The sequence below is a fragment of the Mixophyes fleayi genome, chromosome 6 (genome assembly GCF_038048845.1).
Source record: "Mixophyes fleayi isolate aMixFle1 chromosome 6, aMixFle1.hap1, whole genome shotgun sequence".
Classification (NCBI taxonomy): Eukaryota; Metazoa; Chordata; class Amphibia; order Anura; family Limnodynastidae; genus Mixophyes; species Mixophyes fleayi.
This window is the reverse complement of record NC_134407.1, coordinates 192,152,677-192,179,838: the sequence shown is the minus strand read 5'-3', so window position 1 is coordinate 192,179,838 and position 27,162 is coordinate 192,152,677. Positions and strand designations below refer to the sequence as shown.

The 27,162-nt window shown below is 40.5% G+C and overlaps 1 protein-coding gene across 2 annotated transcripts in view; it reads right to left on the bottom strand.

Annotated features, from left to right (window-relative positions):
* CD40 (CD40 molecule) overlaps positions 1-20,165 on the bottom strand; it is a 29,756-nt gene extending 9,591 nt beyond the window's left edge. Inside the window, exons 1-6 of one of the 2 annotated variants that reach the window (XM_075177730.1) lie at positions 19,855-20,165; positions 13,054-13,123; positions 9,574-9,699; positions 6,994-7,140; positions 4,255-4,348; positions 2,318-2,376 (exon numbers count right to left, since the gene is read on the bottom strand). In XM_075177730.1, the coding sequence (XP_075033831.1) occupies positions 2,318-2,376; positions 4,255-4,348; positions 6,994-7,140; positions 9,574-9,699; positions 13,054-13,123; positions 19,855-19,902 (544 nt within the window). In that variant the 5' untranslated portion in view covers positions 19,903-20,165. The remainder of the gene's footprint in view (positions 1-2,317; positions 2,377-4,254; positions 4,349-6,993; positions 7,141-9,573; positions 9,700-13,053; positions 13,124-19,854) is intronic. The other variant, XM_075177729.1, reaches the window with a different exon arrangement.
* Positions 20,166-27,162: the final 6,997 nt, after the last annotated feature.

The window sequence follows — 27,162 nt, the reverse complement described above, 5'->3', positions numbered from 1 at the left end:
ACTCTCTCTTGTTGATGGTGTGGAGATTGAGCAGTCATTGCTCAAGAGCAAAGGAATCTCTGACAAAGTGATTGAGGTGTTATTGCAAGCAAGAAAGAATAATTCTTCCATAGGGTATTACAGAGTTTGGAAAACATTTATACTTTGATGTACATCCAGATTGATCAATCCAGTTGCTGCTAATATATTTCAGGTCCTGGATTTACTTCAAGAAGGTTTACAGAAGGGCCATGTCTTTAGTTCATTGAAAGTACAAGTTTTGGCACTTTGTAATTCGTCCTAGCACCAAATCTTTTGTGGCACTGTTGGATCGTAATCTTGTTTTGGAGATTCTGGTATCAGAACCATTTGAACCCATATGAGGTTTCACTTGTATTGCTCACACACGGTACTATTCTTAGAAGCAATCACATCTGCTGGAAGAGTGGGTGAACTTCAGGCTTCATAGTGCAAGGAACCATTTTTGAACACGTACACCGATAAAGTAGTGCTACGAACATATTCTGCTTTCTTATCTAAGATAGGTTCCAAATTTCACATGAATCAAGAAATTGTATTTCTATCCCTTTGTCCAAAGCCTACTAATGAAAATTATCATGATCACAGCAATTTCTGTGCATCTCTTGAGAGTTCAGAAAGATCCATCATCTCTTTGTATTTCCTGAGGGTCCACGTCAAGGTCAAGCTCTATCCAAAGACGCTCTTGCAAGGTGGATATGAGAGATAATTTCACAAACTTATAGTAGAAAGGGATGTAAGGTGCTGAAATTACTCAGGGTGCAATCCGCAAGAGCTGTGGCAACCTCCTGGGCACACAGGGCTTGGGCTTCAGCAAATGAGCTATGTAAGGCAGCAGGCTGGTCATCGCCCCATACTGTTTCCAGACATTACCCTCTGGATGTCGTAGCTTTGACTGACACTCAGGTTGGAAGGAAAATTCTTCAAGCCATTGATCAATAATATATTTTATATACATAGATTGATCAGTGTTGGCTTCATATTTATTTATTTTATTTATTTATTACATGGGTACATCCCTTTCATACTCCAAGGCAGTCACATTACCCCCTCCCCTGTTATCTGTTTATATGGTTTTGAGAGACAACTTGGAAAGTACTTCATACCAACGAAGAAAGGAGGAGTCATAATATATACATTCTGGGTATATCAACCCACTCATGAGGGTTGCCATTTAGTACTTCAAGGAAATTAAATTATTGGTGAGTATAATTTGCCTATTTCTTTACTATAATAAATATACATCAATATATTTTGCCAGTCCAAATGTCTCCCCATGTTCGATTGGCACACACAAAGGAATGGGCCTCTGGAGATTGGCAGTGAAGTCGTCACCTCCAGCCAGTCCTGTCACAGAAAGATCCCTCTAGCCATGGGTGCTGTCCATTTAAAGAACCCCCCGGGATCAGAATTGATGGCACTTATCTGTTGGCAAGTGGTATCGTGCCAGCCCACTACATCATATACCTCAGACCCCTGGTGGGAGTGGTCCCACAAATTCTGTAGCTGAAAGCAATGTACAATGTAGGTAAACAAACTCTAACAAAGGAGCTTATCCTCAGTGGATGAGATTAAGTCATGGGTATATTTACTAAACATTGAGTTTGAAAAAGTGGAGATGTTGCCTATAGCAACCAATCAGAATCTAGTTATCAGATTCTAGTTATCATTCACTTAGTACATTCTACAAAATAACAGCTAGAATCTGATTGGTTGCTATAGGCAACATATTCACTTTTTCAAACCTGCAGTTTAATAAATAAACCCCATGGTCTCCTCCTAACATTAACGCCTAGGCACCTGGTAACTGACTACTGTGGCTCAAATCCCTCTAGTTCCTAGTGACAGCAGTTAGTACCTAATCCGGAGGCCTACTAAGTCTCAGAGGGGACGGGACCCAGGTGTCCATAGTCCTCATGCCAACCTCATTATGCACTATATTTTTAAACACAGAGAATAATTTGTGTGGCACAATTTAAGAACATTTAGGGAAAGTGCAACTAGGTCCGTCACAGGAGTCAAATATACCATGCGCCAACCTGAGCAGCTGAAAAAACGTGTGCATTGTAGGTTTTTTCATAAATGTGAATTATTACTATATTTCCAATAAATTTTAAAAAGACAACTGTGTTTATGCAGAGTGAAGAATGTGAAGGATGTTTTTATGTAGCATTCATTAATGGAGTACATAATGTAAGAGAAGTAGTAATCGTCCTCCCACCTCCATCCAGCAAACTTATATTTCAATGGCATCTTGCGGCTAACCATCAAATTGATTGAGAGGATGATAATAACTCACCACAGACCACATCAGTGGTAGAATTTCCTAGATGAATTTCCTGCTGTGTTTCGCTACATCTAAAAATAACAAATTAGGTAAAAAAAAATCATCATTACTTTTTTATAAAAATAATTATAGATCTTTCAGCAAATAAATAACTGTTGTGCGTTAACATTCCATTAGGTGCTGTACGTCAAAAAGGTACACAGGAGCCGACACAGAATGGGGGCAGCCGTTTTGTTTGCTGTACCGGTATTCGTGAGAATATAGCTCAGCAAATCACTTCATGAATGATATTTATTTCAGGTATTTTTTAAACTAACACTGTTACTAACTATTATCTTTACTCCCTCCATTGACCATAAAGCAAATCATAAACAGTTATGCAGTCAGCAATCCAAACACAATACAAAACATTGTTAAAGGTTTGCAGTCCATCCAACATGTCTCCTTCTACCAAGTACAAAATACTCTTCTCACGAACTTTTCAGTTAATTTACTATTGTAGCTATCTGTACTAAACTAATTAATTGATTGACGTATACAACTCCATTTTCCTTAATTAATTCAGCACAGGTAGCTTTAATAGGAAATTAAGCAGGATGTTCTGGATCATAGCTTTTTCTACCAACTAGAAATCATCACATTGGGGATGGGGGTCTGAGATTGAATAAACTGATATTTAAGCAACCAATACAGCTAAACAGAGCAGCAATTTTCTTTAAATGCAATTAAGGTAGTTTATTTAAAATGTTATTTTTAAAGGGAACTTTATCGCTGAAACAGGTTGAGCCAAGTATTTCTTCATATAAATGAACGGCTGTCTGTTTACACAACGCTTTGCAATTAAAGAGCTATTTTGATTTAGTTCTACAAAGTTGCAGTTCCCTGCAGCTATAAAACGTATTAATCAAAGGAATAGAAACTACACATTTATCATTTATATTCCTTATAATGTTCTCTATTTAACAATGAAATAAAAGAGTGGCATGAAAATGAAACTATGCCCACAAATAATACTATGTTGTACGAGAGGGTTAAACCGCTTTGTATTTAATTTAGTTGAATTACAGAACAGCTCTGTTTACTCAACCAATCATCAGTAGATGCTTTCTGCGTGCTTCTCTTTTTCTGTTACAAATCAGTCCCACATCCCTAGACGATAACATTACTCTAAGGTGCAAATATCCAGTAAAACCACAGAACAAATCATCTTGTATCAGTCTAGAGCATGTTTGATGCTAACAGCAAATATCTGGTTGCAGTTCTTTTATTGCAGCTGTGCACCTTTCGGCAATGCTATGCAGGCCATATATGACCCAATTCTACCACTCAGCCTGAATGTTATGAACATTGTCCGTATTAGCCACACATGTAGGTGGCAAGATAGGAAAAGGTCTGGATGTTTGGCATACTGGCCATAGGCAAACCAAGGGGGAGGGGGGGGGTTCCTAGAGAACGGAAACCCCCTCCAAGCCTGGGGCACTGTATAATTGGTGGCTGGACCCTGCCTCCACTTCACCTAACAGTAGTGCACGCAGCATTGCCCATGTATATTATAGGGATAGGAAGAGTTGGAGAGCAGCCAAGCACTGTCTAAAATTATAGCCACGCCCCATGCATGCTGGTCACGCCCACTGGTGGCGTGGTGTGGAAACCCCCCTCTACAAATCCTGTGCTTGCCCCTGCTGGCCAAGCAATTGGTTGTCTTTCGGAATGGGGCCTGTTGGTGCAGTTGACTAAACATACATAATCAAGTTTTCAATCCACAAGCATTGTGATATCCCAGAATGCGTGCCCAGCTTTACCAAACAGCGAGTTTACTCCATACATAATTGCCCTGTAAGCAGCAATGTAGGACTGATTTTGGATCTCATGGGTTTAGTTCCCCTTTGAAGCCTCCTGAATTAAGATACAAGTGTGTGTTTGCATGGGTCAGTTTGCACAGCTCTTACATGCTCCACTTTGTACATGGCTCCGTGTCAGATGTTTTCTCAGAGAATGTTCCCGTTGCACATGGTGAACATTGGGTGTCCAAATTCCTGCTGGCTGTAGGAAAGAAGAAAGGTCTTGAGAAATAGACCAATAATGTCTTTGTGTAAGCCTACAGAAAATCACTGTGAAAGTAGCTCAATACACAGAGGTAGTCTGTTACTGAATATTCTATATAATAACCGGTGTAGAGCAGTGAACAGTTGGCGTAATTTGTGTTTTTTTTTGTAGAAGTGGCCCTGGTTATAAGCAAAATGAACAGATATTTTCTTGGCTACAATGGTGAACTCCGTTTTTTGGTTTTTTTTATTGGCTTAGTAAAGTCTCCTGCTCCACAGCATCTATCTCACTTACATCCCTTTGCTTAGAAAAGTTTCTGCTTTTCAATAAACAGAAATGGGAATTAGGGAGTGCGGTGAAGGGGAAGAAGAGAAGCCGTGTATGGCCATCACTGCCCCTGAGACTCGCCCCATGAGCTGGACCTGTTCAATTGGGTAACTACCATGGAGGGGCATTAAGCTACATTTTATAAAATCACTTGCTCCATTATAATCTTATATGTCCCTGAATGTTACCCATACATTATGATAAAAAGAAATACATTTATGGAGAGCTACCCTTACATTTTCAGTGTGTGGTTCAAGACCGAAATCATATCTTCTTAGGCACGTTACCTTCTTCGTACTAATGTATAGAACCATTAAACAGTAGTTTAAATTAGACTATATAGATATATAGTATATACACATTAATATATTCTGCAGATTTAATACAGCTTCAATGTGCTGTCCTCAGGGCTCCATAAAGGGGTAGGAGAATCCCATGTAAACTTTATGGAGTGCTCCTTTAAGTAAATGAAAGAGATAGGGGTCCCCTGTGGCCCTGGAAAAGCTTAATCCAGCCCTGGTTTTGCTCTGTGTACAAGAGCATCCACATTACACAACTCTATCTAGAATATATAAACAGGCTTTTTCGAAACAAGGAAGAAAGTCAGGTTTATAAAGCAATATTGGGGGAGGGCATGTATAAATTGATCAATTCAAGTTGTACAGAGGTTTAAAACTCCTTTAAAAAATTCTCAACATACTAAAGAAAATGTAAAAAGCACAGGAATCCCCACATGGGAGGGTCAAAGCAAAAGCAGGCAGCGGCAGTGAAATACACTGTCTGGCTCTACCATCTATTTTAAACTATTTACCAGTTAGTGAAACAAGCACAAGATCTGCAGAGTTAGAAAATCTATCATTAAATTGTATGAACAAGTTCTAAAATCAATATTTCAAGGCAACTTACATGTGGGCACTTTTCAGGAATTTGCGCTTTGCCGCGCCGATGTGCATTCAAGCGCTCATGTGCTCCACAGATTAGGTATTCATTGAACTTTTTGATGAAACGCCCTCTGCACCGGTGGTAGTCATAACCCTGATGATGGTAACCCTGACAACAGACACCCCGACAGGAATACACCAGAGGTGAATTCCCCGACAGACTGGTAATACTGACAGCTTGGAACACAGACCTAAAACACTGCCGACGAATGAAGATCCCGGCAAGCAGCGTTTAAGTCACTTTCAAGGTTCACACTATGATTCTTGCTGTTAACCTGGTAATTTAAGGAGGCGCCATCTGTACTATGTTCCTTACAAAGCCTACTACATTGCACAGGCGGCGCCTCCTTAAATTAACAGGTTAACAGCAGGAATCATAGTGTGCACCTTGAAAGTGACTTAATCGCTGGCTGCCGGGTTCTGTATTCGCCGGCAGTGTTTGAGGTCTGTCTTCCAAGCTGTCAGCATTACCAGTCTGTCGGGGAATATACCTTCGGTGTATTCCTGTCGGGGTATCTGTTGTCAGGGTTACGATTATTGTTAAAGGTACTCAACCCGTTTGTACATAGACATTCACACCCCTCTATATTCACTAGGAGTGTGTTCACCACAAGGATCAATGATCCCTAATATCTTGAGCGTTCACATAAATGCTTGTGCGCACCTCAGCATAACGCACTGTGGACATCTGAAAAGTGTCCAAGTCTACCGGCCTTAAGAACTTCATTAGCCTTAAAAGATTGAATAATAGATGAAATCTAAGGGGTATTTTACCTAAAATGTGGGTTTGAAAAAGTGGAAATGTTGCCTATAGCAACCAATCAGATTCTAGCTGTCATTTATTTAGTACATTCTACAAACTGACAGCTAGAATCTGATTGGTTGCTATAGGCAACATTTCCACTTTTTTTAAACCTGCGGTTTAGTAAACATACCCCCAAGTCTAAATAAAGCTTTGTGCTTGCATGCTACTCTATCACTTACATGTAATGTCACATTCGCTTACGGCACAGGCCGAATGTCATACTGTTTTTACAATCAAAACATTCTGGAAAAGTGACCGAATTGCTTGGCTGTCTGCCTTCAGCTTCAGTTTAGTTAACTGACTATCCATATAGTTTTAATTAAATAGATAAACTAATTCCACTGGTATTCCATTAACACGCAATACAAACAACATAATGACAAAAGAAATTAATGACACCAACTAACATACCAAATTGGAAGAGCATCACAATGGAATAATAACTAGTTGAAATGGTGTTTGTTGTTCAAATGACAAAATAGTGCATTGTTATATTTGCATACAATTATATTGTGAAGATGGTTCTCCTGGGACTTTCCTCACAGGTGTGAGATATAAAGTGACCTCACCTCTCTGTGTGACTCCCTCTCCTGGGCCGCAAGCTGCGTTCAACACACACGTTTCACACAAATCACCGGAGCAGTGCTTTCCCTCCTGACAGCTGCAATTCACATTGCTGACTGATGTCCCCTCGCTTATCTTATAGAAACCAAAGGCTAGTGGAAGAGAAAAGGGTTGATTAAAATACTATAATCAAACACAGGCATGAAATAAAGCAGATATTAAAGGATCGCTAGAGCGAAATACAAGTAGATCCAATGTGAAAAAGCATCTCGAATCATTCACAAATCTGTTTGTGCAAAACACCCCATCAAGTAATTAAAGTGAATTGCACTCATTTTCTTTTTATTATATCACCTAGTCGATAATTAGTACAGATCAGGTCACTTCCTGGGATTATTGGGCCTATGGTTAGAATTGGAGAATCAGTTCACATATTTTTTGTTAGTGAAAAACCATTTAAAAAGCCGTTTTAGGAGTCTAATTTGTTTCAGAACATTTACTCAATCTATTGTTCTTTGACTTCTATAGAATTGGTTGTTTAATAAACAACATTTTAAAGTGCAATTTTGGTTTAATTTGCAAAATGTTAATTCTGATATCCGGGAAACTGTTTCCACTTTAGACCTTTGCTAACGGATTCATCAGCTGAGAAGCACTCATATATCTTAAGTAGAGACTTAAGGGTAAATGTATCAAGCTGAGAGTTTTCCGGCGGGTTTGAAAAACCAATCAGATTCTAGCTATCATTTATTTAGTACATTCTACAAAATGACAGCTAGAATCTGATTGGTTGCTATAGGCAACATCTCCACTTTTCAAACCCACCTGAAAACTCTCAGCTTTATACATTTACCCCTTGGAATTGAGTTTTGCTGATCTCTATTAATTAGATTATTTGCAAATCACTAATATTCATTTCATTATACCTCTGAATACAGGCCAATGATAGGTAACCAAGCACACTTCACTGACCATGTGTACGGCCATCTAACCTTCAAGAAGCATGCACACTGCCTACGTCTTATTAAACAAAAGCTAAGGATAACAACTGGGGCTGATGGAGTATAAATCAGATGGGGCCTAGAGCAGGAAGTAGCTGGGGGCTGCAGGTGAAGGTTGGGGGGACAACATGCATTACTAGGGCCAAAACTTGCCCATCACTGGTACAGCGCCGGATCAAGGAAATGAAGGCCCCCGGGTTATGGGGGCCTCTATTCCCCTATGAGCCCCCCCTCCCCCTTCACCGTGAGGCCCCCGTCCCCAAGCACTTACCTCTTTCTGTTCTCCTGTCACTGTAGTCCTTCTTCGGTGCGCTGTAAGCTCCTTACTAAGGAGATCTCATGAGTGTGAGACTGATAGTCTCACTCTCACAAGATCTCCTCAGTAAGGAGATTACTGAGCGCCAGGGAAGGACTACAGTGACAGGCTCAGCAGCATTGATCGGGCCGGGGGCGCCCCCACCCCTGCACTGATCAATAATGCCACTAAGCACTTTCAAGGGCCCCCAGGATGCCCGAGGCCCCTGGGCTGTAGCCCAGTTAGACCCCTGGGTTAATACGACCCTGCACTGGTATGGACAATGTCCACTTCTGCACTCTTTTTTTTTTCTCATACAATTGGTAATGATAAAATCTGAAACACTATAAATTTTTCTGCTCACTTATGGCTGAACACAAGGCTTAAAATTATCAACCTCTCTGCAGCCAATACCTTGTACTTTGCTTTAAGCATGTGAAGCTTCCCTGCAGCACAGAGTATTGTGTATTTAATGAGCACTCTTTAGAACTCTATCATATTGTACCGAGCTTTATCATTTGAGAACACTACAGGCAACAATCAAATTGAATTAAGTGAACTTCTGTCAGAGAGTGTGTTAACAGGCTCATTCGCTTATATTATTTTTTTGAACTACAGTCATAAAAGAATTTTTACTAGGCTTTAATAACACACATTTAATTCATGATATGAACATCTATGTGTCTCAGGGTTAAATACTTTGCAGAGAACAAGGCTGAAACAATGTGAAAAAGTAACAAAGCTCTGGGTTACTGCCAAGTTCCTTTGACTGAATAGACAAGGGAGATGAAGACAGATTACTAGAGATGGTTCAGAAACCGGATTGTGAAATCGACATGAATTTTAGGAATCCGTAATTCACTTTACAAATCAATCCTAATTTACCCAAAATGTGTTGAATAATAGTTCTCCATCTATCCCTGGTCTCCCTGTATCTTCCTCTGGGCCGCAAAAAGAGGCTTTGCAGGCTTCATGAGGACAATGGGCGGCATCAGTGGTCTATTTCCTTTTCAAAATTAATTTATAAATGTCAGCTGAAATCTCTAACACACAAGAAACAACATTAGTATATGCACAGTTATCTGTTCAAGACTTGAGCTGAATATCCAGACCCTTCAGATTTAGCTAGGTATGTGTACGGAAACATGTTACATAGATCTGTCTGCAGTTGGACAGAGCTGCCAAGTGGGTCAGTGCATGGCCAACTTCATTGTTTTCTATAGACAATGCAAGATAAAAAATAATCACACAAAGCATTAAACAGGAAAGTACAGAGAGACCACACATACACTCATCACAGTACTGGTGCAGGTGACAGCTAGTTTCTCGGTTCCACGTTTCCTGGTATTCTCCATCAGCACAGTTCAAGCACTCAGTGTCACTATTCTCCGTACAGACTTTATTCAGTCTCTGTCCTGTAATAACAAGCAGGGCGGGATTGACAGAAAAAAAAGTAGACAGTTAACTTGGTTCCAAACTATTCTCAATGTCAATATTATAGCCACAAGACACGTGATGCACAGGGCAATCAGCCCACAGATAACACAAGATGATAAACATTGTTGCAGCAGAAGACAGAGAAGAACAGTTGGCTCTAGAAAGGACAAAAATTGAAACATTGTTTTAGTCATTTTATGATGTATTTTTCTCCAACCTTAACCTAACAATGGTAACCACACCATTACAGGACGGAAGCTGCAACTCCTCCACTAAGGAGATGTGGAGAACAGCGTCTCGAGCCATGTCCCAACAATTTTGTTGTCGTGGCTGCCTACTGACACAGATTCCATATGATTCATTTTTTTCTGTTATACACCAGTGTTAAAATAGTATAGCTAATAAAACCAAAAATACATCCCCCCTAAAATAAGTAACCAGCACCAGTGCTATAGTCTGGGCTGGTTACCATAAAGCATGGAGAAAAATAGCGATCAATCCCCTTGTAAAAGTGGTAACTAGCACCGGGCTGGGCTAGTTATATACTAACAGCTAGACCAATAGCGTGGGGTCTCGCTATTATTGTGTGCTACCAGCCCCAGCTGGTCAACATGCAGCTGTATTCCCTAGTGAAATCGGGGCCACAAAAAAGTGGCTCCCTCCCTGGACCTACCAGCCCCCTGCAAAATTTGGCAGAGACTGACATGCTGGTGCATGTGGAGCAACAAACACCCGCATGACCTGACAGCCAGTGCCTACTGAAACATGTAGTTCTAAAAAAGTACCTAATGGAAAGAAAAACACACACATTGGGGACTTTAAAAGTACTTTTAAAAATGCCCTGCACACTTTTGACACTGCAACAACGGTAGTGATTCATAACGAGGGCAGAAAATGTACTGTCCCTTATCACTATATAATGTGGAGTTAAAATTATTTGCAAACATTTTAGCATATGGGTTATGCAGTGTGATTCTCTATATAAACCATCCTCATCAGCTGGGCTTTCTGCCAGAAGAATAATTATTGGTATTGTCATTCATCTTCAAATCCCTAAAACTCCGTCCTTAGTCCTCGCCTTGGACGCAGAGAAGGAATTTGAAAGATTTTGCTGAAATTTCCTGAATTTTACTTAATTCTCTTATAGGAATTATGGGTAACTTATCTTTATTTCACAACCCCTCTGCTTGTCTCGCTGATCGATGTTGAAAAAGTTGTTTTAATTTGGCAATTTTGCCAACATTTTGTGTTCTAAATTAAAAAAAAAATTGGGATGAAATTTAAAAAAAATGATTAAAGTTGTGACAACAGGTGTCGTTCCTCTCTCGTCAGAATCTTGTCTCCTTCCACTTTCAATTCCAAGTATTAATAATGACTGTGATAAACTAGTATGTCATAAATGGAGCACTACAACTCAGCTGCTCCATCTCTCTCACTGCTACTATGACTAGTTTAGGATGTTTATGAAATGGAATGCATTAAATGCTTTCCTAATAACTCTTCTAAAACGTTTAATAACGCATGGCTTCCCTGGTTAAATTATTGAGTTAAGTTTTTAAATAATTTTCATCATATATTGTGCTACATATAGATAATATGCATCCCCGTTTCCTTTCCCTGTTCTTCTTATTTATATGTATTGATAATGACAGTGTATTGTTTTATAATTATCATTATTATGATATTGTATGAATATTTAATGTCTTTGCAATATCACTGTTAATTAATAAAATCTTAATCCAAGCAGAATAAAACATTTTAATTAAAACAACCTCACACCTCATTTACCTTTCTATTCTACTTTCACGTCCATATGGAATCTTCTGTTTCATTCTTGATGTAATGATGAGATATGAAGGGGTTAATACGCAAAACCTTTTTGATTGGCTTGAGGTCAATTAAGTTAATTAATTCTCGTCACAGCTCCACGTCCAGCAAGTACTGTCGCTTTTTTTTGTGTATTATTTTAAATCACTTTAGACTACTTCAGCTAGTTCCACAAGCACCACCCTACCCAAGAAGTCTATGGCCACCAGGCCTTGCTTGGACTTATAATTCCACAATAGTATTTCATCTACTTTTAAGTTTCAATGATTATTCTGGCACCCACCACCACAGAGGTGTCAGGATGAGCCCTGGTGATACATAGTACAGGACTGGCTGTCGCTGGGTCGGGACAGATGGGTACATGTTCTTTGTAGGCCCGATTTTTTCAGGAACTTCAGCTCTATGCTGACGAGGCTGGGGATGGATTTAAATTATGACAGGGGGACCCTATGCTGTTATAGTGTGACCAGCCTAGCCTGCCGTGGCCTGTGCTGGTTAATGTTTGTACCATACTTGCTGTCCTTCTGCTTTAGCAGGAACCAGTCCAAGCTTTTAATATTGGTTATTATTGGGCCAGTAGGGGTCAATATAGTTTCTAATTACCGGTATCTTACTTTTAAAGCAATAAGGATAAATGCTTACGCTGCCATTATTATCAGAACATATTTTTACAACAGGCCTTTGGTAACCACAATAGATGCACCTTCAAAGGTCATACTTGCCAACTCTCCTGGAATGTTCGGGAGACTCCCGAAATTCGGGTAGGACTCCCGGGAGAGCAGGCAAGTATCTTGCATACAGCAACTTGCTCGTCAAAATGACGTGATTCGCGGTGAATCGCGTCATTTTGGCCCCGCCCCTGCGTCAAAAACAGCATTTTGTCCCGGGGCCAAAATGACGCGATTGACCGCGCCCCACCCCTCCCTCCCTCCAACCACGCCCCCTGCCCAAGATCTCCCGGAATTAACTTTTCAAAGGTTGGCAAGTATGTCTACGATGCATCGCCAGGATGTTCGTTGGCGACGTTGTTGGGAGGTATGTTGTGCAGAGCGGTGGTGATGGTAGTAATGTAGCGGTGTCTTCATGGAGAGGTTGGGGGTGTGTTGCGTTTCCCTAGTGCAATACACTCCCGAATAATGTGACCAGGCACCAGACGTGACACGATCATGTCCCTTTTCAGAGGGGGCGCTATCCCAATTCAGAAAAGTTGAATATTGAGGGAATGAAAACCACATACCTTCCAATTGTACAGTGTTTATTTAACAGTAACAAGTTCAGGGCATGGCCTTTTTGGAAATTTGGAACAATATAGAAAATTAAATACACTGAAAACACATTTTATTGCATTATGTTTTCACATCAGACAGATCTGTTGCACTGTAAGTCACTCACAAATGTATTATGATTACACAACAGTGTATACACAAGAGATGACATACACTACATTTGACACACCAATAGTAATAAATTCATAACTTAGACAATATGCCAAGACAGACACTTACCTGCCTTACACAATGAGCAGCATCGGCCACCTTCCTCGTACTGTGTGGTATCACATGAGAGTGCGTAACCCTGCAGGAAACAAACAGACTATAGATAATGTTGTCACATACCAGCTATATCTCACAAATTGTATACCATCATTGCAATGGCGGGCTGCGGGGGCAGGAGCGATCACAAGCACAGTAAGGGGCCCATAGTATAAGAACAGCAATTCCAGTTTATATTAGCAGGTATTTATAGGATGGACTGCAGAAGTAGCAATTCACAATGACATATTTCCTTTTTTCACTGAGTGTTCACAATATTGTATCATGAGTCAGGAACACAGAAATTACTGGGCTCCGTAGCAAAAGGTTATTCTGCCATGAAGCAGCACCTGACATATAGCTTATCTGTAGCTCTTCATCGTGATGTAGTCATGTGTTCTTGCTCTCTACATTTTGCCAGTTGTGTAGTGGAATTCTTTTTATTCTGTTATCTATTTACATTTCTTATGTTCTGATTCTGAGATAGTCAGAACTGCTTCCTGCACCCTACGCCCTCCAAAGTAGAATAAAGCCCATTATATCATATGTTTTATAAAATACCTCCTATAACACGGTGGCTGGATCACTTATAAATAACTTATTGTAATAATATATTTAAATTATTAGCACGGTGTGCCACTTTATATCGTTGAAACTGTACTGATTCTTGATACTGTGTATTGGAAATGTACTTATTTTATTATATCTTGTAGCAATTTGTATAGGAAATGCCTTCATTTCTGAGGTATTGATTTCAAAACTTCTGAGACAGGATGTCATGATTGGGTTTGTATAACTTTTCTAAAAAAAGTCCCTCATGTTAATTAGACCTTTTCATCTTAGTGGCCAACATATCTGTTTAGCATGTATACACAGCAGGGGGTGACGCTGCGTCTCTGTCTGTGTGGCTTGTATCCTGCATCTCAGATACTGTCTGTATAATGCACGCAGAAGGTTTTGGGACATAGCAGATTAGTGTAAATTTTGTTAACATTACATTGCATTTAAATCCATGTTTTGGGGAAACATATTGCATCCTGATAGTGAAAATAACTCAGACTTCTTAGGGCCAGCAAAGAGTTAAGGGGGCTGGCTTACCCCCTGCTAAGCTGTGTCCAAAACTGTATAAAACAGCACTGGTTTGTACTGAAATGTATCATTATAGTTCCTTCTAACTTACTGATCACTGGTACCTTCAACCAGTGTGAACTGCCCTTATCAGGACACTTGGGCAAATAAATATCACTTGCTTTAAGATTCTGCTTTGATAACTTCTTCCCTGCTGTAATTACCTGTGACCTACAGATTAGACCCAAATCTTATCCGTTTCCAGCTGTTCTGAGATTTGGACCCAGCTTTCCAGTACCACCGCTCTGCCCGCTACCCAGCAGCTCTGGTCAGTGTGATAGGCCAGAGGAATCCATCCACAGCAACCCTGATCTATAGGAAGAGGTCAGGGGTACAAGTCCAGGTGCACCAGCAAGGGGCTACACTAGCAGCGAGAGTTACCCAGAAGGAACGCGGTTCTGCATGGGGTTAAGGAGTGCAGTGGTGGCAGCAGCTTAAGCCCCTCCTACTGCGGTTAGAGGATGCAATTGGGATAAAGAAAGGGAACGGTGGCCCACCAGGTTTCCAGAAACAACAGACAGGGTAGCATAGGCGGTCCATCCTGTCGCAAACAGTTATTGACAACCTTCCTTAATCCATGCTCCACACAGTCTTTTGTATAATCTATCTATTAAAACAATGTTCTATCTCACCAAGGGGCCTATTTATTATAAAGCAGCGATATGATTAGTTTTCTATCGCTGCTTATCGCTGGACTATCGCAAGTATTATCCCCTTGATGTATTGGTGAAGCCACTCCCCCATTGTACTGTGACCACACCCTTATTGTGCCTTCATCGTGCCCCCTTTAATGATGGAGCAGTTACGTGCTCAGCACCTCAACTGAATTTTTGGAAAAGGTAGTCAGTATGGAATACACTGGTGCATTTTTTTCTAAAATATTTTTGTGGCATTTTAACAAATTCACTGGTGATCTCACAATGAATTACATTTGTATTTCCTATATTTCTACACGTAGATAGATAATAGTGATAATGACAAGTACAGGAAGTATGGGAAGTCATTTTGCTTTTCTAAAGCCATTGTGTTCCATTTAAGGGTGTAGCATGTGTAAAAAGATAAAATATAAATATGACAGGCAATGCTGCACTACTTTTTACTAGAGATACTCAAGCTCGATTCCCCGAAAACCGAACACACCTGAACTTAGCAGATCCGAGTCGGCTCGGTACTTTTGCGTGCCCTCGGAATTGAAAACAAGGCAAAACGTCATTGTTACGTCGTCGGATCTCGGAAGTTTTGGACTCTATAAGTACCGCCCTCCACGGCGATCCAGCGCCATTTTACAGAGGGACAAAGAAGGGGTCGGACAGTTCTTGGCAGTCTCTAGTGCAGTTGGGCAGCGTTATAGGTAGAAAAGAAAGAGGAGGGGTAGCAGTGTTCTTCAAAGTCTCCAGTGACATTCAGGAGAGCTCCATTACTCCATTGATAATTGTCATTGCTGAAATACAAATAATAGGTCTGGCAGGCTTGGTCTTCTAAATCTGCAGTCACATTGTAATGTGTTATATAGGTAACACACAAAGGGGAGAGCTCCATTGCTCCATTGCTAATTGTCATTGCTGAAATACAAATAATAGGTCTGGCAGGTTTGATCTTCTAAATCTGCAGTCTTTGCTTGAAAGTGTAGGAAAATAATATTGTGACCTGTGAGGTGGTCAAAATTGACTGCAAATGACTTGAAATTGGTGTTATTGAGGTTAATATTAATGTAGGGGGGAAAAAATAAGTGATTTTAGCAAAAAAAAAAAAACGGGATCCAAAACCAAACCACGCAAGGGCGGTTTTGCCAAACCCAAAACCAAAACACAAAGTTAATCCAGATCCAAAACCAGAACACGGCGGTCAGTGAATATCTCTAATATTTACATAGCTATGAAGTACACACAAGTGTGTACAGTAGTCTGAGCTACATTAAGTCAAGTTAAGTGAGCATTAACAGATGATTTCCCATTTTATAAGGCTATACACACGTGACATTTACTGATGCTTGCTGATTGGCTTCTTTACATTCAATGCACTTTGGTTGGCCAGACTACAACCAATTTGCCAATTTCATAATTGGCCAAATCGTTCTGTACATCTCTAGTTATGACATGTTATTAATACTGGTGATTGAGTGGTGAGACTGCCGAAATTGTTTTACAGATAATGCAGTTATCTAATTTACTTTTTCCATTATAAAATATACACTAATTGTATAAATCCATAATCAAGTACAGCAAAAACTTGCTGCCTCTTCCGGAGACTTCTAAAATAGTTGGTTATCTCCCGAATACAGTTGTAGTAATTACTTACTCTTCCCCCCCAGGGCTTCCTCAGGACAACTTGCCAGTGAGATTGCCCTGCACACAGAATAGAGTGAGATTGGGCTCTAGGTCTTTTCGGTGTAAAGGATATTCCTATTATTTACTAAAGGGAATAGCCCTTAGTCAATATAGATCTGGAGCTGAATCTCACTCTTAAATTACGGTATGTGTGCAAGACAATCTCATACCCTGAGGAAACACTTGGGCATAGTTGCCTACTATCTTGGTAAGTCAAGGAAGACCTCCTGGCCTGACGGGAAGGTAGGCTAGTGATGGTGAAGGCTAGTGATGGCACAGCAACATCACTCATATGATGCCAGGCATCCCCCATGCTCTGACATTACAGTGCTCTGTACACTGATTAAATAATCACTGGAGAAGAGGAGGTGAGAGAGTGAAGAGATGTAGTAAGGAGATGGGAGAGAGAGACAAATGGAGGAGAAAAAGAGAAAGGGAAAGAGAGGAGCAGTCCAGACAGAGCAGCCTTTCCAACAGTAATAGTTTCGATCCTAAAGGGAGTTTTTGTTTATCAATGCTGCTGTCATGCTCTCCTGCCTCCTGTTATCTGAATCTGGTGCACAATAAAATTGGATAACTTTCATCCGGTGTGGTGGTTTACTTGTGTGTCTCTCTAAGGTCGTCTAATAAGTACTGCCTCTCTGCCTCTGCAGCGGATCCATTGTCTATAAGTAAGTGTGTGCAGCCAGCTATTCTTTATATATAGCACATGGACAAAAGTATTTGGCCACACCTGCCGAGGTGTTTCAATCAGACCCATTGCCAGGTGTAAAAAATCAAGCACCTAGCCAAATATTTACATACATATATATATACAAGTTAACCCGTGCATGATACTCATGCATTCTAGTCAAATCAAGCTACTTAAGGTGTTAAAAAGGTTCTTGTCATGCATTTGGGCCATAGCCCAGGCCTCAACCACCAACCACTCCCCACTGTCACCCCCGGCAACAACCAACCACTCCAAACTGTCACTTCTCCTTCAAGATATATATATATATATTTTTTAAATCTTTATAAAGACTTTTAACAATTAACAAATTAAAAACATCTTAGTATACCAAATTTCAGCCCTTTCTGAATTTTTTTTCCACACACACTAAGAATTTAGTAGGTCAGTGTATAACTCCGCCCAGCAGGTGGCGCTGCAGCTCGGTTTTATTTTTTCCACCCACAGACAGACTAACACACGCCACTAGACATTTATATTATAGATATATATATATATCAGGGGCGAACGCAGGATTTAGAAGGGGGGGGTTTCCGCCCCCCCGGAAAAAAAAAAATATTGCGAGATACAGCAGCTCCATTTCGGCGAGTCTGAATTCTACAGCAGCCGCGGCACTGTCACGCAGCATCCACGGCAGTGCTGTATTATACTACAATACAGCACTGCCGCTTCTTTGACAGCGCCGCGGCTGCTGTACAGTACGTTGGTTCACGGAGGGGAGGGGTTTCTGGAGAACCAGAACCCCCCCCTGCGTGCGCCACTGTATATATATAGTCAGTGGTTGAAGTGGGGGGTGTATAATGTCCATATATGATATAAATGTGTGTGTGTGTTTCTTTATTTACATATTACTTACACTTTTTAACCCTTTTTAAAAATGAAACCAACTATGCTGCTATAACTCATACAGTTATAGCAGCATAGTTGGCTTCAGTTTAACTGACACCTGCACTTTGGGTGTTACATTAAAGACAAGCAGCTACAGCCAGAACCGCAGCTGGTGGTCTCCTGAGCCGGCTTGGTAAGCAGACAATTTTAGTAGCACACAAACACAAAGCTATGTTGCTGTAGTTGCTTTGTTAAGTGCTATAGCGATAACAGATGTTTTTGTTCCCATTTCACACTACACTACACACTACCTAGGGCAGCACTGTGAAATGGGGAAGTCTATATAAAAAGCATTGCAGCAACTTGTAATGTCCCTTAATTTTCCCCACACAGTGGTTGCTGCCGAGAAATTCCCTTCACTTGCTTAATGTGGAACTCTGCTGGTCAGTTTCTGTAACAAGAGTGCTTGAGGAGAAAGGGATACAATCAGGGCCGGATTAACCCTAGGGCTAACTGGGCTACAGCCCAGGGGCCTCGGGTATCCAGGGGGCCCTTGAAAGTGCTCAACAGCATTATTGATCGGTCGGGGGCGGGGGCGCCCCCGACCAATCAATGCTGCTGAGCACTTTCACTTCTGTCCTTCCCCGGCGCGCTGTAGTCTCCTTACTGAGAAGATCTCGTGAGTCTCACTCTCACGAGATCTCCTCAGTAAAGAGCGTACAGTGTGCCGGGAAGGACCGCAATGCCAGGAGAAGGAGGCAAGTGCCTTGGGGGCGGCTCGGATTACGGGAGGGAGAGGGGGTGGGGGGCGGCTCGGATCACGGGGGGGTCCTCACGGGGGAATGGAGGCCCCCTTAGCCCAGGGGCCTTCATTCCCTTAATCCGGCCCTGGATACAATCCATGGCCTAGGGACTGCAATCGGAATAAATGAGCATTGCAGCAATCTACTCTGGATCTGGCTGTTATTTCTAGCCATGCATTGGCTCATATTTGCCTACTTACCTGGGAACATCTGGGAGACTCCCAAAACATCAGGTTGTCCTCTCGGACTCCTGGGAGAGTCCGTCAGCCTCCCAGGGGCCTTGCTGACGGACCTCATGGAGCAGAGGTCCATAAAGTAGGCATTGGAGTCCCCAGTGCTGGGGAATGGTACAATTTCACTACATAGGTTTAAAGGTGGAAATCCCCTTTAAGTTATATCTGTATCTGCCCCTTTATCTACCCTAAAATAGTGCTTATTACAGGAAACAATGGTACAATATACCTTGTGTTGCTTATTACAAGAAACAATGGTACAATATACATTCCTTGTGTTGTAACTTCATTTCCCAGCCTGTATTAATTTTTACTCATTAGTCTGTCTCTTTAAAAAAGTTTACTGATATTCATTTCATCGCCAGTGTAGCCCTGCCATAGTACATATGACACAAAGTTTGTAATCCCGAGTATAATGATTAACCATGGCATGAGATTAGCCTGCCATTGGGCTGTCAGGGGACACACATATTTACATGTTACGCAGCAATGCACTTCTGCACAATACCCTAGAGACACTGACAGCAGGTGCTTGGAAATCACCATGCCAGAAATGAGGAAGCAACATAGATTAACTCCCTGGGGAAGCCAACAGAAGATCACTGTAGCATACAAAACAAACGCATGTTAGAGAAATGGGGACAGGGCAACACATTTTGCAGCTTTTAATATTCTAGACTTATTACAATTATTTATTAGAATAAGGCATTTAAGTGATGTCTCACCTGGTAGTACCAGCTACAAAGGGTCAGCAGCAAAATCCACAGGGACATTACAAAGCCACAGGATTCCAAAGGATGATGGTATCAACAGGGGGGGTCCCGGGAGCATCAATGACAGCCCACAAATCCTATACTCACAAAGATCTTAGAACTCTCAGCGCAGGGATCACATGCTGTACTTAACACATAGGGATCTTCAGGATAATACCAACAGGAAAGCACAAGAGATTCAGCAAACAGTATGATCAACAATAGCAGTGACCAGGAACGACAGCAGCTGAGAGATTATTATGTCTTCTTTGTTCCTGATTATTAAGACCCGCCCTAGGATCCCTGTTTAGTGAAAGTGAAAGTAGGAAACCACATAGGAGCCAGCAAACAACAAGGGGATTTTTAAAAGGGAACTGTACAGAGATTATAAAAAACATCTCATCTCCCTCAATTTATAAGAAATGGGTTTGTAAATGATTGCTATTTATTTTTTGTCGCCTTGTACTGAAATAAGATATGTATTATAGTTATTTTTAATATAGAAATTCAGATTGGACCCATAGCTTTCAAGCTTGTGTGGAATACAGCCTCCTGCCTCACTAGGGGCCTGATTCATTAAGGATCTTAACTTAAGAAACTTCATATTTCAGTCTCATGGACAAAGCCATGTTACAATGCAAGGGGTGCAAATTAGTTTTCTGTTTTGCACATAAGTTAAATACTGACTGTTTTTTCATGTAGTACACAAATATCAACTTTAAATTTCAGTCTACAAATAAGCTATCAAGTATTTGTGTGCTGCATGAAAAAACAGTCAGTATTTAACTTATGTGCAAAACAGAATACTAATTTGCACCCCTTGCATTGTAACATGGTTTTGTCCAGGAGACTGGAATAAGAAGTTTCTTAAGTTAAGATCCTCTATGAATCAGGCCCTAGATTATAAACGCTCACGATCAGGGGCCTCAACTCCCGTCTTCCATTTTCCACCTCACCTATACTGTACTTATTGGTTCTGGCCAACCAGAGCCGGAACTAGACATTAACATGAATAAATCTTACATAGATATGAGCACATTTTTTCAAATCTGTTCTGCAAAATAGTCACATGTTTTACTGCTGAAATTTGACTTTACGTGTCGCACACGGAATTCCCCTCATTATTTTTGTTCTGCCCGGAATTCCCAGTCTTACATGATCAAAGTAGGGAGTCCCTGGCCGCTTGTGATGAAAGTAAATCCTGGGGATTCTCAGCAATGATCATTTAGAGGTGGTCAGCTCTAATCTGCAGGTGGGTTATTTTTATTGGGATTCTTTTTTTTGGGGGGGGGGGAGGATCTGGCACCCTAGATTGGTGTGTGTCTGATAAAAGTGTGATAGCATTTTCACTACAATTGATTAAAAATTCTGTGGGTGTGTGTTTTATGACTAATAAGGGTAATTAAGGAAATCCATGTAGGTGTGAATTCATGGTAAATGAACATGTAGTAAAAAAAAAGGTGCAATTACTCAAACAAGGAAAATGCCAGAAGTGCAACTATGCTCCAGGTAAGTCACACCTGTCCTGTGCATCTACTAACTGTGACTAAACACATAGCCGGTGTTGCCACATCTGTTTTTAAAGAAGAAGGTTAGATGAACCATCCCAACATTTGGAAGTTGACATAGTCTTTAATATTAAGCAGTTAGTATACTTACTATTTATTTAGTTAAAGTAGCTATAGAAAACTGCTGCCGTTCTACTGAGTATAGGAAGTTTTCTTTTAATAGGACTGTAACAAATATTAAATATTTTGAACAAATAACAATATATATATATATATATATATATATATATATATATATATATATATAAAAATATATTTTTACTATTGTATTTAATACCTTGTATGTTTGTTCTGTCGTCGCTATAACTTCCATTTGGCCTGAATATAAAAGACAGACAGCATAACTACTCCTTTAATGTTGTTTATTCATGTAGTTAAAAACATGATAATTCAAGTGGTAAAACTGTAATACAGAAATAATGGAAAACATTTAAAACATGAATAGATGCAATGTAATGCAAACATGAAAAATATAGCAAAAGTGCATAACTAGGGGGCAATCTTACCAGGGGTGAGATATACTGCACCTTTTACTTCTTAGCATGTAATATATCAAATTGAGACCTCCTGTAATTACCCATGATGCATTGAAAACTAAACTACAGAGGCCCTGAGAGCTCAATTTTAAGCTAATACCAGACTGGCCACTAGGTGGAGTTTACACAGAATACATGCATATGTAAATATAAAAATGCTGAAGGCATAACAATGTTTATTGTTTTTATTGTACAGTTTTTCTTAACCATTATATTATGCGGCCAAGTCAGTTTGTTTAACTAGCTAATAAATATACCATGGTGGTTTTTGCAGTCAGCATTTTGTGTGACTGGGTATTTGTTCGTAGGACTGTGTTGGTACAAGGGGTCCTCCAAGATGCCCCTGGTCAGGGGAGGGCTGTCAAATTTTTGCCCAGAGATAAGAGTCTATTCAGCAGTTTATTAGGAACATTTTAAAGGAAAAAACATGCAGGTGGCCCACTGACCCAGCCCAAGGTAGCCCACTATGGGACTGGCAGATGCCCACCTGTCCCCCAGCTCAGACTCCCCCTGGTGGCCATCACCCACATCCCCACAAAAATGAGTAGGAAGACTTGGGTAGTGGCACCGCATCTGGAGATCTCTGAGTAAAGCTGGGTACACACTACAGAACATTACTGTAGATGCAATTTCTGTAATGATTTTACCAAGGACTGAAAGTCCCGATGAAAATGCAGATTTATGCGTCCACAACTACACGATTTACCTTTAGATCTGTGCTCTTCATCTCTCATAACCATCTGCTGAAAATAATGTGACTTTACACACTCCATAGATATCTACCTACAATGCTGGTCGTGGGTGCGTACACACTTCCACATTTACCCGACATCGTTCCATTGTTGATCTTGATTTTTAGGAAGCTTATCGAATCAAATTAAACAAGGGGTGCAAATTAGTATTCTGTTTTGCACATAAGTTAAATACTGACAGTTTTTTCATGTAGCACACAAATATCAACTTGCAATTTCAGTGTAAAAATAAGCTATCAAGTATTTGTGTGCTACATGAAAAAACAGTCAATATTTTACTTATGTGCAAAACAGAAAACAAATTTGCACCCCTTGCATTGTAACATGGTTTTGTCCAGGAGACTGAAATAAGAAGTTTCTTAAGTTAAGATCCTTAATGAATCAGGCCCTATATTATTAACAGGTGTTACTGTATTTAATATTTTTTTTTTCCTGATGGGACTTGATATTGCACATATGCCATTGCGTATCCCGAAGTGTGCTGTGTCTGTGTGCATACGGCAAGTGCCATATAAGCACAGTGTACTTATACCCATTTCCAACTGAAAACTTTACTTGAAATCCTCTTGTACTTGAATACAGGCTTCCTTTTTTGCAATTTCCCACTGATTAAAAAAAACCTGCAAATTGCATTCACTTTACATTCCTTGATTAATCAGGACCTAGATGTACAGCTTCATGTTGGATGGACTATTGCACACCAGGTGACACACCTGGTGACCATTGCACACCAGTGCAAAGGCAATTTGCAGTGCACATGGAGCGCGCTCTGTAGATGAGGTCTAATGTTGTATTACTTTATCGTAATACATGGGGGAGTTGAATTACATGCTCATGCTATTGTTCACTTATCTTTCTTTATGAGTGCATTTAAAAAAACATCTCTTTATTTGTAATAGCAGGTATTATGTATGTTCAATAAATACCAAATAAACAGGATGAGTGTCCAATTAGACACTAACTAATATATAGCAGGCACAGTGCTTAACAGATAATCAATAGATAACATATCTAGTGGACCTGCCAGAGGATACAGTAAGTATATATTTATCTAGTAGGTTAATTGGCTGCTATTAAAATTGACCTTAGTCTCTCTAGGTCTATGTGTGTATATTAGGGAATTTACACTGTAAGCTTCAATGGGGCAGGGACTGATGTCAGCGAGTTCTCTGTACAGCGCTGAGAAATTAATGGCGCTATATAAATAGCTGCTGCTGATGATGATCTGTGTGCAACTATAAACTACAATGTCAAAATCAAAAAGAAAAGTTTTTTTTGAAAAAAGTGGATATTACAAATGAAGGGGAAGAGGTCTTGGGGAAGTACTGTTAGTTCTTATATAAATAGCTAACTTGAGATTGGAGGCAAACTAAGTTCATATAACACAAAAACTTTTGTGTCTATACTGTATTCTGTACTTCACACAGAATTCTTTAACATTGACATTAGTGTGAAATTGTCACCATCTATGGTCTACAGACAGTTCTGAGTGGTAAATTGGATCCTAGTGGAACTGCATTAGTATTAATCTGGTAGTGCAACCTCTAAAATTGTCTTTGTTTACTTGTGCCTTGTACAGTGAGGCACGAGTAAGGTGTTGGGCATGTTATGAATAAAGATTAATGCCGCTTGGCATCGCTTCTCCGCCAGTATTGTATTGTCAGGTATTGTCGAACTGCATATATGTATTTTTATACTTGGCAACTTTGTCAATTTGTCTTCCATTTTTTGGCCTATAACAGCATGAGGCGGGGCCACGATGGCGTGTGAATCGCGTCCCCGCCCCCACAACTTAATTAACTGTGGAAAGGATCCGGGAGGTTGCCCTGCTCTCCCGGGAGTCCGGGAGGACTCCCAGAAATTCGAGAGTCTCCCGGACATTCCGGGAGGGTAGGCAACTATGATTTTGAAGCATCTATAATATAAATGCTTAGTGGCGTGTGTTAGTCTGTCTGTCTGTGTGTGTGTGTGTGGAAAAAATAAAACCAAGCTGCAGCGCCACCTGCTGGGCGGAGTTATACACTGACCTACTAAATTCTTAGTGTGTGTGGAAAAAAAAATTCAGGAAGGGCTGAAATTTGGTATACTAAGATGTTTTTAATTTGTTAATTTAATTTGTTAATTGTTAAAAGTGTTTATGAAGATTTAAAAAAAATATATATATATTTCTTGAAGGAGAAGTGACAGTTGGGAGTGGTTGGTAGTTGCCGGGGGTGACAGTGGGCAGTGGTTGGTGGTTGCCGGGGGTGACAGTGGGGAATGGTTGGTGGTTAACGGGGGTGACAGAGTGAGAGGAGTGTGATACTCAGGACCGCTGAGAGAGATCCCTGTGTCTGGATAGACATCTGGATAGATGTGGCGATGAAAATGAAGGATGAGGTGATGGAGAAGAATGATGAGGTGGTGACATGTGGACAAAACCACGTTAAAAAAGGGCGCTTACGTCGGGAAGTAACGCTCTTCCCCTGAGGAGGCCTGGGCTAGCCCCAAATGCATGACAAGAACCTTTTTAACACCTTAAGTAGTTTGATTTGACTAGAATGCATGAGTATCATGCACGGGTTAACTTGTAGTATAATAAGTTTTCCTAAATGTCATCATGTGGATTCTCTAGATATTTCTAGATTCCCCAAAATGTCCCCTAAATGAGCTACTACCACCTGTGATTACCAGGACACCCAGCCAACTGAAGGCATCTTGAGAATTTGCGCTAGCCGCTAGCTAAAGTATTTGTAGGACTACTTCCGCTAGTGGTTGTCCATGTGGCGTTGGAAGGGCTGGTCAGCTTTGGGAACATTTTCCCTAGAGTGACACATAAGGTTTAACTCAGGGTAGGAACAGAGACTTAAGTACATTGGGCCTGATTCAAATTGGAATGCAAATTGCACACAATTGCATTTTTTATAAAAAAAGAGCGTGGAACTTGAACGTAGTTCTAAACATGCTCAAATCCAAGATGTGTTTCAATTTGAATCTGGGTGTAAGTATGCTCCCTCTAAATGGTGCTTGCTGTATGTTAACAGATAGAACAGAGTGCAGTCCACACACAAGTGTATATGCACTATAATGTCACATTAGAAGGCATACATTTTTTTTATTATAAATTAAATTAACAACTCTAAACACTATAATCATTAATAAAAATATGGTTGGTTTAAAAAAAACATATATTTTTTTCACATTAAATACATAAGTCAGGATGTTCTTAATGTGTACTGTACATACATTACATTTTTAAGGTCTATCTTACTTGCATACAAGTGTTCTGTGCCAGCTTGGGGCACACACATATGTAGTTTTCAAAACAAAGACTATGCCGTGCCAATCATCACTATCAGTCGGCACATACACCTGCCCTGTAGCTGGTGCAAATGATAATTCTGAAAATAAGTGTACTCAAGAGAAACCCAGGACTTAAATAACGTACACCCTTGGTACTCCCTTACTTTACATTGCCTATATCTGATATCCATACATAGAGGGGGATGAATAGCCTAAACAAAAGTGGGGCAGAGTGGGACATAAGCCAGTTTAGGTAGCATATCTTGGTGAAATCACTCTATGAATGCCCAGAAAGTGGGCTCACGCATATGCTCCTATGCAGACTTGTGTGATTCTGTAACTTAGGCCTGCCTGCATCTGGAGAGTCGAAAGAGGCATACAAACACAGCCAAGTACACTAGAGACTTATTCATCATCATCATCCTGACCATGCATTTATATAGCGCCACTAATTCCGCAGCGCTGTACAGAAAACTCACTCACATCAGTCCCTGCCCCATTGGGGCTTACAGTCTAAATCCCCTAACACACACACACACAGACTAGGATCAATTTGTTATCAGCCAATTAACCTACCAGTATGTTTTTGGCGTGTGGGAGAAAACCGGAGCACCCGGAGGAAACCCACACAAACACGGGGAGAACATACAAACTCCTCACAGATAAGACCATGGTCAGGAATTGAACTCATGACCCCAGTGCTGTAAGGCAGAAGTGCTAACCACTTAGCCACCGTGGTCCCACAATTCAGCACAATTCATGCAAATGTGGCCGTTGCTTACTTTTTCAAGGATTTATTTGTGATTTTTCAAAATTTGAACACCGAATAAGATCATCCTGATGAAAATCTTCTAAGGAGACTGAAGTTTATGGACATATGGACATAATTGTTCCCAATTCAATACTGTGAATATTTTATAGACCTATATATATTATTATTATTATTATTATTATTAATTTTTATTTGTAGGGCACCACAAAGTACCCGTAGCGCCGTACAAGGACAAACAATGGCACAGTACAAGGTGAAACAGCACAGTACAAGTAACAGTAAGCACTATAACTCTGTGGGCTCAGGCACAGCATGAAAGAGAGGGAGGGAGGGGAAAAGTGAGTACAGGCAAGTAACTATGGCCCAAGAGG